This window comes from Saccopteryx leptura, chromosome 3, assembly GCF_036850995.1.
Source record: "Saccopteryx leptura isolate mSacLep1 chromosome 3, mSacLep1_pri_phased_curated, whole genome shotgun sequence".
NCBI classification, from domain to species: domain Eukaryota; kingdom Metazoa; phylum Chordata; class Mammalia; order Chiroptera; family Emballonuridae; genus Saccopteryx; species Saccopteryx leptura.
The window spans coordinates 70,023,502-70,038,310 of record NC_089505.1 but is presented as its reverse complement, the minus strand read 5'-3'; the positions used below and the strand labels follow the sequence as shown (position 1 = coordinate 70,038,310).

Sequence of the window (14,809 nt, the reverse complement as noted above, 5' to 3'; positions counted from 1 at the left end):
ACTGGCCAAAAGGAACCTGCTTCTCCAGTGCAGAGGACTGTGCATGAACCCAGGAATGAGGGGCTCTCCTCCTCCTTTGCTGCCTTACTTGGGCAAACCCCTCCTATCTGAGCCTCAGAGTTTATTTGCCACATGCAGAAATGGGGCAGGACAACCTCAGAGAGTCAATCACAGTGGACTCTGTGACTCAGGAGTTCCCTCTTCTGGGCTTGTGGCCTTTTGTTCTCACCACAGGCTTCCTGTCTAAGCTTTCTCTGCTCCCACTGATCTGCACTTTTGTTTCTCTCTCAGATGAACCCGAGAAGGTGACCAGCCCTCCGGGCATGAGAAAGGGATGTTGCTGAGGCTGCTGCTACTGCTGCCATGTGTGCTGTGGGGAGGTGAGTGGGAGAAAGAAAGAAGGGACCCCACTCAGGGGGAGGCCCTGAAGCTTGGGCTGAGTTTCTCCCTCTCCCCAGGGCCCCTATCTCAGGGTTCAAACTACTGGCTGCAAGTACAGGAATCTGTGACGATGCAGGAGAGCCTGTGTGTCTTCGTGCTGTGCAAATTTTCCTACTCGCGGACGTTATCTGGAACCATCCACCAATTTTGGTTCAAGAAAGAAGTGAATATAAACCGTAATCTTCCAGTGGCCACAAGCAAACCAGACCAGAAGCTGAAGGAGAGGACCCAGGGCCGGTTCTTTCTCTCCAGAGACCTCAAGTCCAACAACTGCTCCCTGACTATCAGGGATGTCAACACGAGGGACAGTGGGACCTACTTCTTTCGTGTAGAAAGTCGATACCATAGATACACATATGATAAGATGCTTACTCTAAATGTGACAGGTATGGCAGGGGTCAAGTAAAGGGCCCAGAATGTGGGGTACAAGAAATAGGAAAATGAAAGCCTCTGAGGGTGGAAAAGGGACAGACACAAAAAGATCCTAGGGTAGATTAACCACAAACCAAGGATCCTAACCTTCTCTCTCTTCACTCCAGGCCTGACCCACACACCCAGCATTCTCATCCCAGGGATCCTGGAGTCTGGCCGCCCCAGTAACCTCACCTGCTCTGTGCCTTGGGCCTGTGAGTGGGGCACGCCCCCCATCTTCTTCTGGACATCAGCTGCCCACACCTCTCTGGGTCCCCAGACCCAGCTTTCCTCAGTGATCACCCTCACCCCGCGGCCCCAGGACCACGGCACCAACCTCACCTGCCAGGTGCATTTTCCTGCAGCTGGTGTGACCGTGGAGAGAACTGTCCAGCTCAATGTCACCTGTGAGTGCTGGGTCAGGACAGCAGGGTGCTTCAGGGTTTGAGGCCAGGGCAGAGCTGGACCAGAGCTTGAAATTAGAGTCCTGAAAGTCCACCTGGAAGGGAACTCCCTTACCCATTTTCATGGTCCTGGGAGGAATGGCCCTGTGCCCACCCCTCTGTCACCATGAATGTTGAGGTTGCCACGTCCTTCTGTCCCAGATGCTCCACAGAACACGGCCATCAGCATCTTCCAAGGAAACAGCACAGGTAGGATGGGACATCTTCTCCTCAGGGCTGGGACTGGAGCAGGGTGTAGGTGGATCTCAAAGCTCTGATGGGTCAGGGAGTGATGGGATATACAGGGGAAGTTAAGTACTGAGGTCAGACAGAAATCCCCTCCATACCTCAACTCCATAAAGTTAATCCTTTGCTCACTCACAGCTGTCCGTGGCCGGATCCAAGGGAAGCTCACATCCCTCTCACTCCATCCTCTCTCTGACGTTTTAGCTTCTGCTGCTTCTGTTTATCTCCTCTTTGACCCATAACCGCATTTGTTTGTTGTATCCGGAGTCCTCTGTCCTCCATCTGCAGGACAGCCTGGGTGACTCCTGGGGAATCATTTTGGTGTCTTCTGAAGGCCTGAGGCCTGGAAGCTACTGTCCCCTCCTCAGAGCTAGTGTGGACATCGCAGAATGAGAAAGACACCAGATTTGTCCACTCCACAGCTCTCTCTCTCCCTCTGTACTTTTCTCCCCGAAGCCCTCAAGATTCTGCAAACCACAACCTTCCCCATCCTGGAGGGCGAGGCTGTGCAGCTGCTCTGTGAGGCTGACAGCAACCCCCCTGCAGAGCTGAGCTGGTTCCGGGGGTCCCCAGCTCTGAACCCCACCCCCATCTCCAGCACCGCGACCCTGGAGCTGCCCCGCGTGGGGACTGCGGAAGAGGGGAGTTCTCCTGCCTGGCTCGGCACCCGCTGGGCTCCCAGACTCTGTCTCTCAGCCTCTCTGTGCTCTGTGAGTGCGGGGAAGTCTAGGGGCATGTCACCAGTGTCCTGGGGAGTTTAGAGGCACCGCTGACCCTGCTCCTCCCTTCCCACAGACCCCCCCCCCCCCGCAGCTGCTGGGATCGTCCTGCTCCTGGGAGGACTGGGGGTGGGGGGTGGGTTCTGCACTGCAGCTGCTCCTCCCAAGCCCAGCCTGCCCCCTCCCTGCGCAGGCAGCTGGGGGCGGGGCTGCTGGAGGGGAATGGCAACGATGCTTTCTACAGGAACAATGGGGACTCCTGCTCGGCTGAGTCCTGGGTCAGCAGCTTCCTGAGTCTCAGTGGGGGGCTCAGCGCTGGCCTCAGATTCTGCTGCGAGGGCAGCAATGTCCACGGGGCCCAGAGCGCCACTATTCTGCTGCTGTCAAGGCAGGGGTGTCTAATGGGGGCAGAGGCTTAGGGAGAAAGGAGTGGGTCACAGAGAAGATGGAGCTTGGGGAGGGGCGGGGCCTGATCGGGGGGTGATTGCTAGGACAGGGCCCTCTATCTCGTGCTTGAATAGAAGTACCTTCTTTGGCCCTGGCTGGTTGGCTCTGTGGTAGAGCATCAGCCCTAGAATGTGGATGTCTCAAGTTTTATTCTCCAGTCAGGGCACACAGGAGAAGCTACCATCTGCTTCGCCACCCCTCCCCCTCTTTCTTCTCTCTCTCTATCTTTCTCTTCTCCTCCTGCAGCAATAGCTCGGTTGGAGAAAGTTGTCCTTGGGCACTAAGGGTGGTTCTCTGGCCTCTACCTCAGGCACTAAAACAGCTCGGTTGCTGAGCTACAAAGCAACGGCTTCTGATGGGCAAAGCATTGCCCTGTAGGGGGCTTGCCAGGGTGGATCCCAGTCTTGGTGCATGTGAGGATCTGTCTCTCTGCCTCCCTGCTTCTCACTTAGAAAAAAAGAAAGAAAGAAGGAAGGAAAGAAGGAAGGAAGGAAGGAAGGAAGGAAGGAAGGAAGGAAGGAAGGAAGGAAGGAAAGAAGGCCTTCATCTGAGAGGTTTAAACAAGGGAGAGGTACTGTCTCACAGCTCTGGAGGTGGAAGTCCAAGGTCAAGTTACCAGCATGGGTGATTCTCTCTGAGTCTGAGGATGTGTTGCACATTTCCTCTAGCCTCTTTGGGTTTTCTGGAAATATTTGTACAAGCAACACACCAATCTCTGCCTTCATGTTCGCTCTTCCTGTGTGTGTCTGCATGCAAATTTTGCATTTTTATGGGATACCAGTCCGAGTGGATTAGATGCTCACCCTAGTGCTCTCATTGTAACTATTACTTCTGTAAAGACCGTATCTCTAAAAGGTCACATTCTTAGGTTTGAGGGATAGTGGAGGGTTAGGACCACAACACGTGAGTTTTGGAGGCACACAATTCAAGCCATAACAGCCCCAGAGAGATGGAGCTTGGAGGAAGTGGAGGGAGGGGTGTTAGGTTCTCAGTCCCAGGTCAGGGAAGGGAGTGGCCGGGAAAGGGTCTGATCCAGGGTCTACAAGGCAACAGGAGGCTGAGTGACCAAGTCCTGGATGGAAAGTAGGTGCACTAACAGAACACATGGAGATAAAAATAGGTGCCGTGGATTAAGGTTGGAATTCACACACAACTCAAATTATCTCCAGGTAAACAAGAACCCAAGGCTGGCGGGGTCCTGGGAGTGGTCGGGGAAGCTGTCACCATGGTTCTGGCCCTGCTGTCTCTCTGCCTTTGTCTCATCTTCAGGTGAGAGTGAGCTCCAGGGCTGGAGGAGGGGGGGGGGTGTGAGGTAGAAAGGGCTCAAGGTCACAGAATCTCAGAAAACCTGATCTGGAGGACCCTGGATTGGGGGGAAAGCCAGGAGTCAGGGAAGGGAGGTGCTGCGACCCGCATAACGAATCTATTCCAGGGTCTCAAGCGGGAAATGATATGAAATTGAATAAAAAGAGACAGAGACTTAAAGATATATACAGGATGGGTTCAGGAGGATGCCACAGCTCCTTGCCAACAGTCACTACTGTTCAAGCTGCAAAAACATTGCTGCCCCCAGAAAACATCCGTCTTTATTTTCTGGGTAACTTGGTCCATTAGTAATTGAATTAAGTTTCCAAGGCAACTCAAAGACAACCCCCACCATACTAGTCAATCTAACTTTACACCAAGAAGAAACTAGTTTCCGGTCTCCTCCGGAGAACATGGGTGGGCAGGATGAGTACTGAAGCACAGCCCTTTGTTAACCTAATTAGGTAGGTGAGGTGGGGGGTTGGGCCCACCACCACCTCTGTTCCCAAAATCCAGACTGCAATATACCCTGTTGATTTTTCGGTCCCCAAAAGGGAGGCTGAGTGTTGGCAGAGCCAGCTGGTAATCAGCTGTACCAAGTGTGGGGTCTTTCCCAACTAGTCCTGGTCCAGTTCTTGGACCAGGGGTAACCCTGGACACAGGACCCACACTCAACCATTGGGAGTTTCCTCCGCACAGGGAGTAGGGATGGTTGGCAACTCCATGACCCACATAACCAGGCTGAAAATCCCAGGGTTGTTCCCTTAGAGTGAAGACCTGCAGGGGAAAAGCAGCCCAGCGAGTGCAGAGCATGGACAACGACGTGAGCCCTGCGGTGGGCTCAGGCTCCGGGGTGAGTAACATGGGCTCAGGCTCCGGGGTGAGTGAAGGGACATAGCTTCCTCTCAGCATTCTCCCTCTTCAGTGCTGCCCTCTGCAGAGGCCTTTCGACAATAGGATGTTATACATCCAACACTTCCCAGAATTCCACAAGTGGTCATTTTAAATTATCGATCCAACTGCTCTAATGTTACTGCTTTCAGTGCAATATGCAGGTAGTCTGATTAGTTTCTAGGAGTCTATTCAAACCTCATATGTCAGATTGTCATCTCCCAGGGAATTTTTTTTCTTTGTCCATGGACAACAAAATGCGGATATCTCAGATGTACAGTTTGATGAGTTTTTCTTTTCATTCTGCGTGTTTTCTTTTTTAAATTATGTTTATTTGAGTGACATTAGTTAATGGCATTATATACATTTCAGGTATACAACTTTATAACAATATCTGTATGCTCTATTGTATACTCACCATCCAAAGTCCAGTCAGTCTTCTTCCACCCCCATATATTGAACCCCTTTTGCCCTGTACACCACCCTCCAAGTCCCCTCTCTCTGATGAGCATCATTCTGTTGTCTGTGTATATGAGTGTGTGTTGTTTGCTGCTTCCTATTTTATATCCCACATGTGAGTGAAATCACATGGTTTTTGTACTTTTCCATCTAACTTATTTCACTTAACATGATACTATCCATGTTGTCTCAAGTGGCAATATTTCATTATTATTATTATTATTATTATTGAAGATTAGTGGGAATATTATTAGCTTTTCGTTTTAGTGTTGAATACTGGTGAAAATTAATGACCCAAACTTAATCTGTGTCAGACCCACTGAGTATGAGGAAGGGGTGGACAAGAGCCCCATGGGAGACAGCTGAGGCTACCCAAATTATCACTCCACTTCAAACCAATCACCATTTTTATTGTGATATAATTTACATTTAATAAAATTCACTAAAGTATGCAGTTAGATGACTTTTGACAAATTATGCACACTGCAAGCATGTCCCCAATCAAGATATGTGTTATTTGTCCCAAAGTGCTGAGGTTGCCAGTTTGATCCCCAGTCAGGGCACATACAGGAGCAGCTCAATGCTTCTGTCTCTCTGTTTCTCTCTCCCTGATTCTTTCTTTTAAAAAAAATTATTCCTATCACAATAGCTTTGTCTTCTCCATTTAGAAAGTTTATATAAAAGGAATAATGCAATATTTACATATCTGGTTTCTATTGATTCATCAATAAAACATAAAAATACTAAACATGTATGTTCCCAAAAACGGAGCATCAAAATAAATGAACCAAAACTGGCAGAGCTGCAAGAATAATTAGATACATCCACACTTATAACAGAAGAATTCCCTTGCCTGACCTGTGGTGGCGCAGTGGATAAAGCGTCGACCTAGAAATGCTGAGGTCACCAGTTCAAAACCCTGGGCTTGCCTGGTCAAGGCACATATGGGAGTTGATGCTTCCAGCTCCTCCCCCCTTCTCTCTCTCTGTCTCTCTCTCTCCTCTCTCCCTCTCTGTCTCTCTCTCCTCTCTAAAAATGAATAAATAAAATTAAAAAAAGAAGTAAAATAGAAGAATTCCCTCAATAACTGGCATAAAAAATAGACAGAGAATCATTTTTAATTTGCATAATTTCCTATATTGTTACTTCTTGTTTGATCTTGGGGAATGGAATTCTTAGTGTGTGCTAAACCTTCATCTTGTCAAGAATCACAATACATCTTTTCTATCACTTAATTTAAAATTTTCAGTAAACTTTTATTTCTTTTAATAAATATCTCTTGTTCATAGCATAAAGTGATTCAAAGCACATATTGTGGAGATAGACCACTTGCATTCCAATCTCATCTTTCCTCAATTACAAGCTGTGTGACCTTGGAGAAATGATGAAACTTCTTTGTTCTTTGTTAATTTTTTGTAACACAAAAATATTAAAAGTACTTGTGTCACAAAGTAGTCATGAGGAGTGCTTCAAACAGAACCTGGAATACACTAAGCAAACTACTCATGACTACCAGTCAGAATCATTCCCTCTTCTAGCGTGGAAATTCTAAGGATGGTTGGCTGTTATCATATTTTCTGATAAAATGCATGTCTCTATCTTTATATTCGTGAGGGTCATACACATACAAATTATGGGTTTAGTTATGGATTTTTTTTAAGTGAGAGTAAAGGAGGCAGTAAAACAGACTCCCACATGTGCCCTGACTGGGATCCAACCAGCAACGCCTGTCTGGGACTGATGCTTGAATCAACCTAGCTTTTTTCTTAGCACCGGAGGGTTAGACCAGCAGTCTTTGCCTGTCTAAGCTACTGTCTGAGGGTTTCTAGTTCATGTTTATGCAGCCTGAGGGGAGGGAGCAGATATGGAGAGGGTGTCTGGTTGCTACAAGTCTTGGTCCCTGATCTGTCTTCTAGAATATGCCACCCTTGCCTCTGTTTTATATTTTAAAATAACTTTTATTAAAAAATTTAAAACTTGAAATATACATTTGTTTTCTATTTGGTTAGTAACCATCTCTCTTAGAAAACCATAATTTGTCTGAACAAAGGATGACTCCATTGTTAGAAAGATTGGTACTAAGTCTTGGCTCAGTGGTGCATTTATATACATAGATATGTGTCTTTCTTAGCCAAAGTTTTATTATTTGTAAAAAGAATATCATCATAGCATCCTCTCTCAGCATTTCTTAAAAGAATATAATGTGATTAATACAAACACTCTCTAAGGACTGGCCATTCTTAATTATTAAACGTTTAAAAATATATTAACAGGTGAATGATAAAGGTTCCACCAGTCCCAATCCCTTCTGGCCCTTGGCTGCTGTCTCCCAGACCTGTCTGAGCAGCTTTGGACTTTTTCTCTTCTTCCACTCAGGTGCATCTGCACTGGTTCCGGACAGACAGTCCTTCATCTCCCCCAGACCCTGGTGGTGCTAGCCCCATTGCAGAAGACAAACAGGAGCTCCACTATGCTTCCCTCAGATTTCACAATCTGAAGCTCCAGGAACAGAAAGATGTCAACACCGAGTACTCAGAGATCAAGACACACAGTGAGGAAATACCTTCTCACCACTCTGGCAACTGGAAGTCTGAGTGTAGGCAGACTTAGTTTCTTCTGAGGCTTCTCCCCTTGCCTTGTAGATGGCCATCTTCTCTCTGTGTCTTCACATGGTCCTCCCTTTGTATGTGTCTGTGTTCTAATCTCCACTTCTTATAAAAACACCAGATATATTGGAATAAGCCACTTTCATGAGAACACTTGAATGGAAGTATCTCTTTAAAGATCCTACCTCAAAAGTGAATAGAGCTGCAAAGAGTAATTATGGGATCCAAGGGTTAACACTTCAACTTATTAATTTTATGATATTCAGCCCATTATCTCAGTGTCTGATTATTTTAAAGTTAATGATCTTCTTAGCAATGGTACAAATGCCCTACTATATAGGAGGTTTTTAAAATTATTATTTTTATTTTTATTTAGTGAGAGGATAGGGAGGTAGAGACAGATTCCCACATGTGTTCTGACTGGGATCTACCTAGCAAGCCCACTAGGGGGTAATCCTCTGCCCATTTGGGACCCTTGCTCTGTTGCAACCAGAGCCATTTTTTAGTGCCTGAGGAAGAGGCAATGGAGCCATCCTCAGAGCCTGGGGCCAACTTGCTCCAGTCAAGCCATCACTGCAGGAGAGGAGGGGAAAAGAAAGCAATAAAGAGAGAGGAAAGTGAGATGGGGAGTGGTGGAGAGGCAAATAGGCACTTCTCCTGTGTGCTCTGATCAGGAATCAAATCCAGGACATCCATACCCTGGGCTGACACTCTACCAATGAGCCAACCAGCCAGGGCTCACAGGACTTGTTTTTAGAAGAACTGATTTCAAATCCATCTATACCACTTACTAAGTGAGTCACTTTATTTCTCTATACATTACTATTTTGCAAAGCAGGGAAATAATCTCTAATAACCACATTATTGTGAAAGATCAATATAACAGTACATATGAAAGAAGTTCACAAAAGTTCTGACATGCAGCTTTTCATAAACCATGAACACATGCTTACGTCAGGAACTTTGTTAGCTGTTACAACACAGTTTCTGCTAACAATTTCTTCTAAGGCTTGGAGGGGCCAGTCCCAGAGGCCAAGGTATCAGATGTTTGTGTCACAACCTGATCCAAAGTCTCATGAGTGCCCCCAATATAGTTTATGTCTTTCATTTTTTTTGTTCAAGGCTCTATTGTCTTATCCATGCTGATCTCACCAATGTCATTTCTTACTAGCCCCATATTCAATGCTAATCTCAACATCTTCCTTTTAACATCTTTAAACATTTATGTCTTATGTCTTCAGTGAACTGAAGAAAAACAATAAAGACTACAGAATATGGAAAATTCTTAAAAGTAGACAGGAAAAAAAAAGACAGATTACATTTAAAAGGGCCACAGTTAGATCGACAGCTAATTTTTATAAGGGTAATATGGAAGTCTAAATACAATGGAATGATATCTTTTATGACCTGAGAGATGTAAATGTTAGTTTTGCAGTCCTACTTACCGAACATTATGTTTCAAGACTGAAGGTGATACTGACATTTAATACAAATAAAAATAAAAATGTGAGCATTACAATCAAATGACTTCTCAATGCAAATTCTAAAAGATAATTTGGGTATCAGTGATTCCAGATTGAAGCTCCGTGGTGCAAAATAAAATGAAAAGTGGCAAATAACTGAGCAACAGGCAACAAATACTTATTGTAAAATGAATGATGATGTGTACAGGGGGTCAAAAAATATAACATTGAAATATCATACTATAGTAAGATAATTCAGAAAAGTAAATAGAATTTACATTTGATAAAGTTCTTATGTTATTAGGATAAAATGAAATGTTATGATAAGCTTTATATTTTGCTATTTTGTTTTTTGTAATCTCAAGGAAATTTTCTAAAAGAATTGACCCCAAATTTATCACCTCCAAACTAGAAGCAGCACAAAAGGTTCTGGAAACACTATTCAATCACCTCAGAAAAAACAAGAAATGTGAAATTTGAAAGCTGGCAGCTGGTCGTGAGGTGGCTCGTTCGTGAGCGAGTCAACCAGTGCGTACTTTTCCTTTGTTGGGGAGGGTCGCTTCAACACCTGCAAGGGCATATTGCGGAGGGAAACCCCGACGGTCCGCGGCCTCGACGAAAGGCCCGTGGGAGGCCGAGGACCTGAGCCGGGAATCCAGGATGGCGGCGAAGAAGAAAGAGGGTGTTTTGCGGTAGTACGGGGAGCTGAGAGCTGGGCTTGAGAGACCCGATGGTGCCGAACAGCTGACAGAGGCCCCGCTCAGAACAGTCAAGGAGAGAAGCCGGCGGTCAGTAGAAGAGCAGGCCAGGCCGCACCTCCTTCCTGTCCAAGTCGAACGCAAGGGGTGGAGGTGAAGACTCAGGATCAGCCCTGACCTCGGCGCGCACCGAGAACCCTGCCCCTACAGCTTCATCACAAAAAGGCTGTGGGACCCCAGTCGTACAGAGAACTTGGAATTTGAAGCCTGTGTTTGTATGTTAGCTCAGACATTTGCTAGCTGTTTGGCCTTGGACACATCACGATATGAAAAATGCTGATATTAATCTTACTTTGTTGGGTTCTGGGAAAATTAAAAGTATTTGTAAAATAAAAAAAATTAAAAAAATAAAACAAGAAATATGAAATTAAAAGAAAAAAAGAGAATAGATCTTGCAGAACACAAATATAAGATTCTGCATTTAGACCCAAATATATTTAAAAATTACATTAAGCAAGAATGGATTTGGTGCTCTCAATGAAATACAAAAATAGACTGGAGGAAAATGTGCCTATGGGTTGTTTGCAAGAGATCTCTGAAGACCTAGACTAGTGTTCGATTGACTTTTTCTGAGGACTGGTGATCATCACAAATATATTAATATCAGAAAATATATACTTTACAATAAAGATTATTAATCTGTCACCATGGACGTTGAAGTTCTCATGTCCTCTGTTCCAGATGCTCCACAAAACATGGCCATCAATCCTTACAATGAAACAGCACAGGTAGGAAAGAACATATTCTCCCCAGAGCTAGGATGGACACAAGGTCTAGGTGGGTCTCAGAACTCTGATGGCTGAACACTAACAAGATACATAGAGAAAAACAAATACTGAGGTCAGACAGAAAATCCTCCCACCAAATCCCAACTCCCTAAAGTTAATCCTTTGCTCACTCACAGCTGTCTGTGGCCAGATCTCAAGGAAGCTCACATCCCTCTCAGTCCATCCTCTTTCTGAGGTATTATCTCCTCCTGCTTCTGTTTCCTCCTCTTTGGCCCATAACTGCATTTGTTTGTCATATCCTGAGCCCTCTGTTTTCCATCTGCCAAGAGCCTGGACAACTCAAGAAAAAACTTTCAGCCTCTTCTGAGGCTAGGGTACAACTGGTCTCATCCTTAGAGCTACTGTGGACATCAAGGAGGAGAGAGACTTCAGCATTGCCCACCGCATTATCTCTCTCTTTCTTTATCTCTCTTTGCATTTTTCTCCCCCAAGCTCTCAAATTTCTACAAATCACATCCCTACTTATCCTGGAGGGCAAGGCTGTGCAGCTGCTCTGTGAGGCTGATAGCAACCACCCTGCAGAGTTGAGCTGGTTTTAGGGGTCGTCAGCCTTGAATGTCACCCCCATCTCCAGCACCTCAATCCTGGGCCCAGAGCACCACGGTCCTGCTGCTGCCAGGCGAGGGGCCTCTTGGGAGGCAGACGCTTAGGGAGAAAGGAGTGGATCAAAGAGAAGTTGAGCTGGGAGAGAGGGGCTGTGGTCTGGAAGGGGTGACAGAGTCCTGTATCACTGGTCTGAACAGAAATTCTTCCAACTGGGAGGCTTAAACTTGAGAGAATTGCTGTCTCACAATTGTGAAGGTTGGAAGCCAGAGATTAAGTTGTCAGGAGGGTGGATTCTTTCTGAGGTTTTTTTGATATTTGTTTGAATGCACCATGTATTCAAGAAGGTATCTTCACTATGGCTGGAGGGAACAGACACAACCAAGCACTTTGTGATCTTTGGAAATTTTCCTTCTAAAAGCTCTCTGGTAATTGTTCTCTTTTCAGAAATTGTTCTTCTTTGGCTTCATGGGGCTTCAAGTAAAGGATCTGAGAGGTCATTTGGCATCATTGGTACAAACTATCCTCATTCTTCTCCATAGCTGGAGTATTTCATTGCATGGGTGCATTTTCTATTAATAAAAAATCATGACATTCATTTTATTTTAGTAACCGAAACCCTGCAATGAATAATGTCATGTCTAATTTCACAGGTGTGTGTGTGCGCGCGTGCACTTGACCACGTGTGTGCACTTTTGGGTAAATCCCTAAGTGTTATGTAGCCAAGTCATGTGCTTTTCTATTTTTACTTATAAAATTTTGTTTATAATTTTTTTATGTATGAAAACTTTTAAGATGTACTCTTCTAACAACTTGCAAACATGCAATACTGTATCGTTAAGTACGATCACCAGACTGTCCATTACATTCCCAGGACTGACTTATTTTATAATTGGACATTTTCACCAATTCACCCACCCCTCAATCTGCTGCCTCTGTCATCCACCCCTCTGTCATCTGTCTATGAGTTTGTTGTTTATTTGCTTGTTATTAAGGTTCCATATATAAGTAAGATCAATGGTATTTGTCTTTCTCTGCCTGACTTACTTTACATAGCATAATGAACTCATGGCTTATTCATCTTGTCACAAATGGCAAGATTTCATTCTTTTACGGCTGTGTACATGTACCGCATCTTTTTTATCCATTGATGTTTTGGTGGACATTTAAGTTGTTTCCGTATCTTGACTATTGTCAGTAACGCTACCATGAACATGGGGTGGTGATAATTTTTCATTGTTAAGGACTTCTTTTCCTTCAGATAAATACCAGGAAGTGTGATTGCTGATTCACAAGGTAGTTCCTTTTTTAATTTTTTGAGAAACCATTATACTGTTTTCGTAATGGCTATACTAATTTATACTTCAAACAACAGTGCACAAGGGTCCCTTTTTCTCCACATTTTCCAATTATTGAAAAACACATCAAACTGCTTCCCATCGAGGTGTCAACAAGTTTCATCCAGACCAGCAGTGAGTGAAAGTGTCGGTGTTGCTGAGGCTGTACCAGACCAGGTTGGATTGAACATTTAGAGCTTTCACAGTGCCAGGTGAAAGCTGGACTCTCCCTGTAGTTTTATAAGATTTTATTTATTCATTTTTAGGGAGGATTGAGAGAGAAAGAGAGAGAGAGAGAAGGGGAGAAGAGGAGAAGAGCAGGAAGCATCAACTCCTATATGTGTCTTGACGGGGCAAACCCACAGTTTTGAACCAGTGACCTCAGCGTTCCAGGTTGATGCTTTATCCACTGTGCCACCACAGGCCAAGCTTCCCTGTAGTTTAAATTGGCATTTCTCCTGTTATGAGTGAGTGGTGCTGCACACGAGTTTCTATGATGAAGAGTCATGTGTGCTTCTTTGATTCTGTGAACTCTCTGTCCATATTATTATTATTATTATTATTATTATTTACAGAGATAGAGAGAGAGAGTCAGAGAGAGGGATAGACAGAGACAGACAGACAGAAATGGAGAGATGAGAAGCCTATATCATTAGATTTTTGTTGTGCGTTGCAACACCTTAGTTGTTTATTGATTGCCTTCCTATATGTGCCCTGACCGTGGGGCTACAGCAGACTGAGTAACCCCTTGCTCGAGCCAGTGAACTTGGGTTCAAGCTGGTGAGCTGTGCTCAAACCAAATGAGCCTGCGCTCAAGTTGACGACCTCGGGGTCTCAAACCTGGCTCCTCTGCATCCCAGTCCGACACTCTATCCACTGCTCCACCGCCTGGTCAGGCTCTGTCCATATTCTTTGCTCAGCCTTCTATTATGGGCCTTGAATTTTATTATTCATTCTTGGACAGAGTTTTCACATTAGAGGAATTAGCTGTTTTTCTATTATATGTGTCGCAACAAGTTTATTCATATACCACCACCTTTTTTTTTTGGTGGTCAGGCAATCTTTACAGTGCTTAGGATTCCATTTATATCTGTAGTCACATTTATCCATCTCTCAGGACCAATGGCAGAGGGGGTGGTCCTGGGAAGCAGCTGTCAGGACCCTGTTCCTCCTCTTCTGCCTCATCATCCTTGTGTGAGCTCTGCTCCAGGAAAGAGGGGTGGCCTGGGGAGGGCAAGGAATAAGTGCTTGAATCCCAAACCAGTAATGGGTTATGAACGTGTCATGGAACAGGACACACAGAGGGCTGTTGGGTTGGTGGGTGAGGATTCCGCATGAGCAGCTGTGACTAGTGCACTGCCCAGCAAGTGTCCAGGATGAGAGGTACCTGCAATGCCCCAAACGGTCTGTGGGGCCAGACCAGCCCTCCCACCTCAGTCCTCCTTTTAGCCCCTGAACAGGGAACAAGGCCTAATGCCTGATGTACCCCAATCATCAGCCTTTAAGACCCTGGTGTCTCTTCTCTGAGTGAGGTTCTGCAAGAGGAAGCTGGCCAGGACCACAGGGGACGGGGAGGATGTAAACATCACCCCTGCTTGGCCACTCAGGTGAGTGCTGTGTGCTTCCACTAGGCAGTATCCCACAGACTCCTTCCCCTGTTAGGTCCCCCACTTGTCCACTCAGCATTGCTACAGTGAACAAAACTTCAAAAATACCTGCCATCCAATGGACTTGAAAAGACACTTCTGCAGAAATGTTATACAAATAACCAACAAGAACATAAAAAAAATTATGGTCCTCCACATTAGTCAACAGAGATGTGCCATGCAAAACAACAATTAAATACTACTTCACAATCTGGAGAAAAGTTGCCACATATTTTCTAAACCAGGAAAAAACAAGTGTTGGTGAAGATGTGAACAGATTGGAATCTTTGTGCATTGTTTCTGGAA

General features: G+C 45.1%; 1 protein-coding gene across 1 annotated transcript; it reads left to right on the top strand.

Moving 5' to 3' along the window:
- The first annotated feature begins 271 nt into the window (after positions 1-271).
- LOC136399268 (sialic acid-binding Ig-like lectin 6) lies at positions 272-10,823 on the top strand. The gene is given in 9 exon segments (XM_066374313.1): positions 272-380; positions 459-827; positions 981-1,259; positions 1,458-1,505; positions 1,998-2,183; positions 2,186-2,251; positions 3,877-3,976; positions 4,781-4,865; positions 7,739-10,823. Coding segments are annotated over 9 exon segments (1,413 nt in total). The 5' UTR covers positions 272-334; the 3' UTR covers positions 7,973-10,823.
- The last annotated feature ends 3,986 nt before the right edge of the window (positions 10,824-14,809 follow it).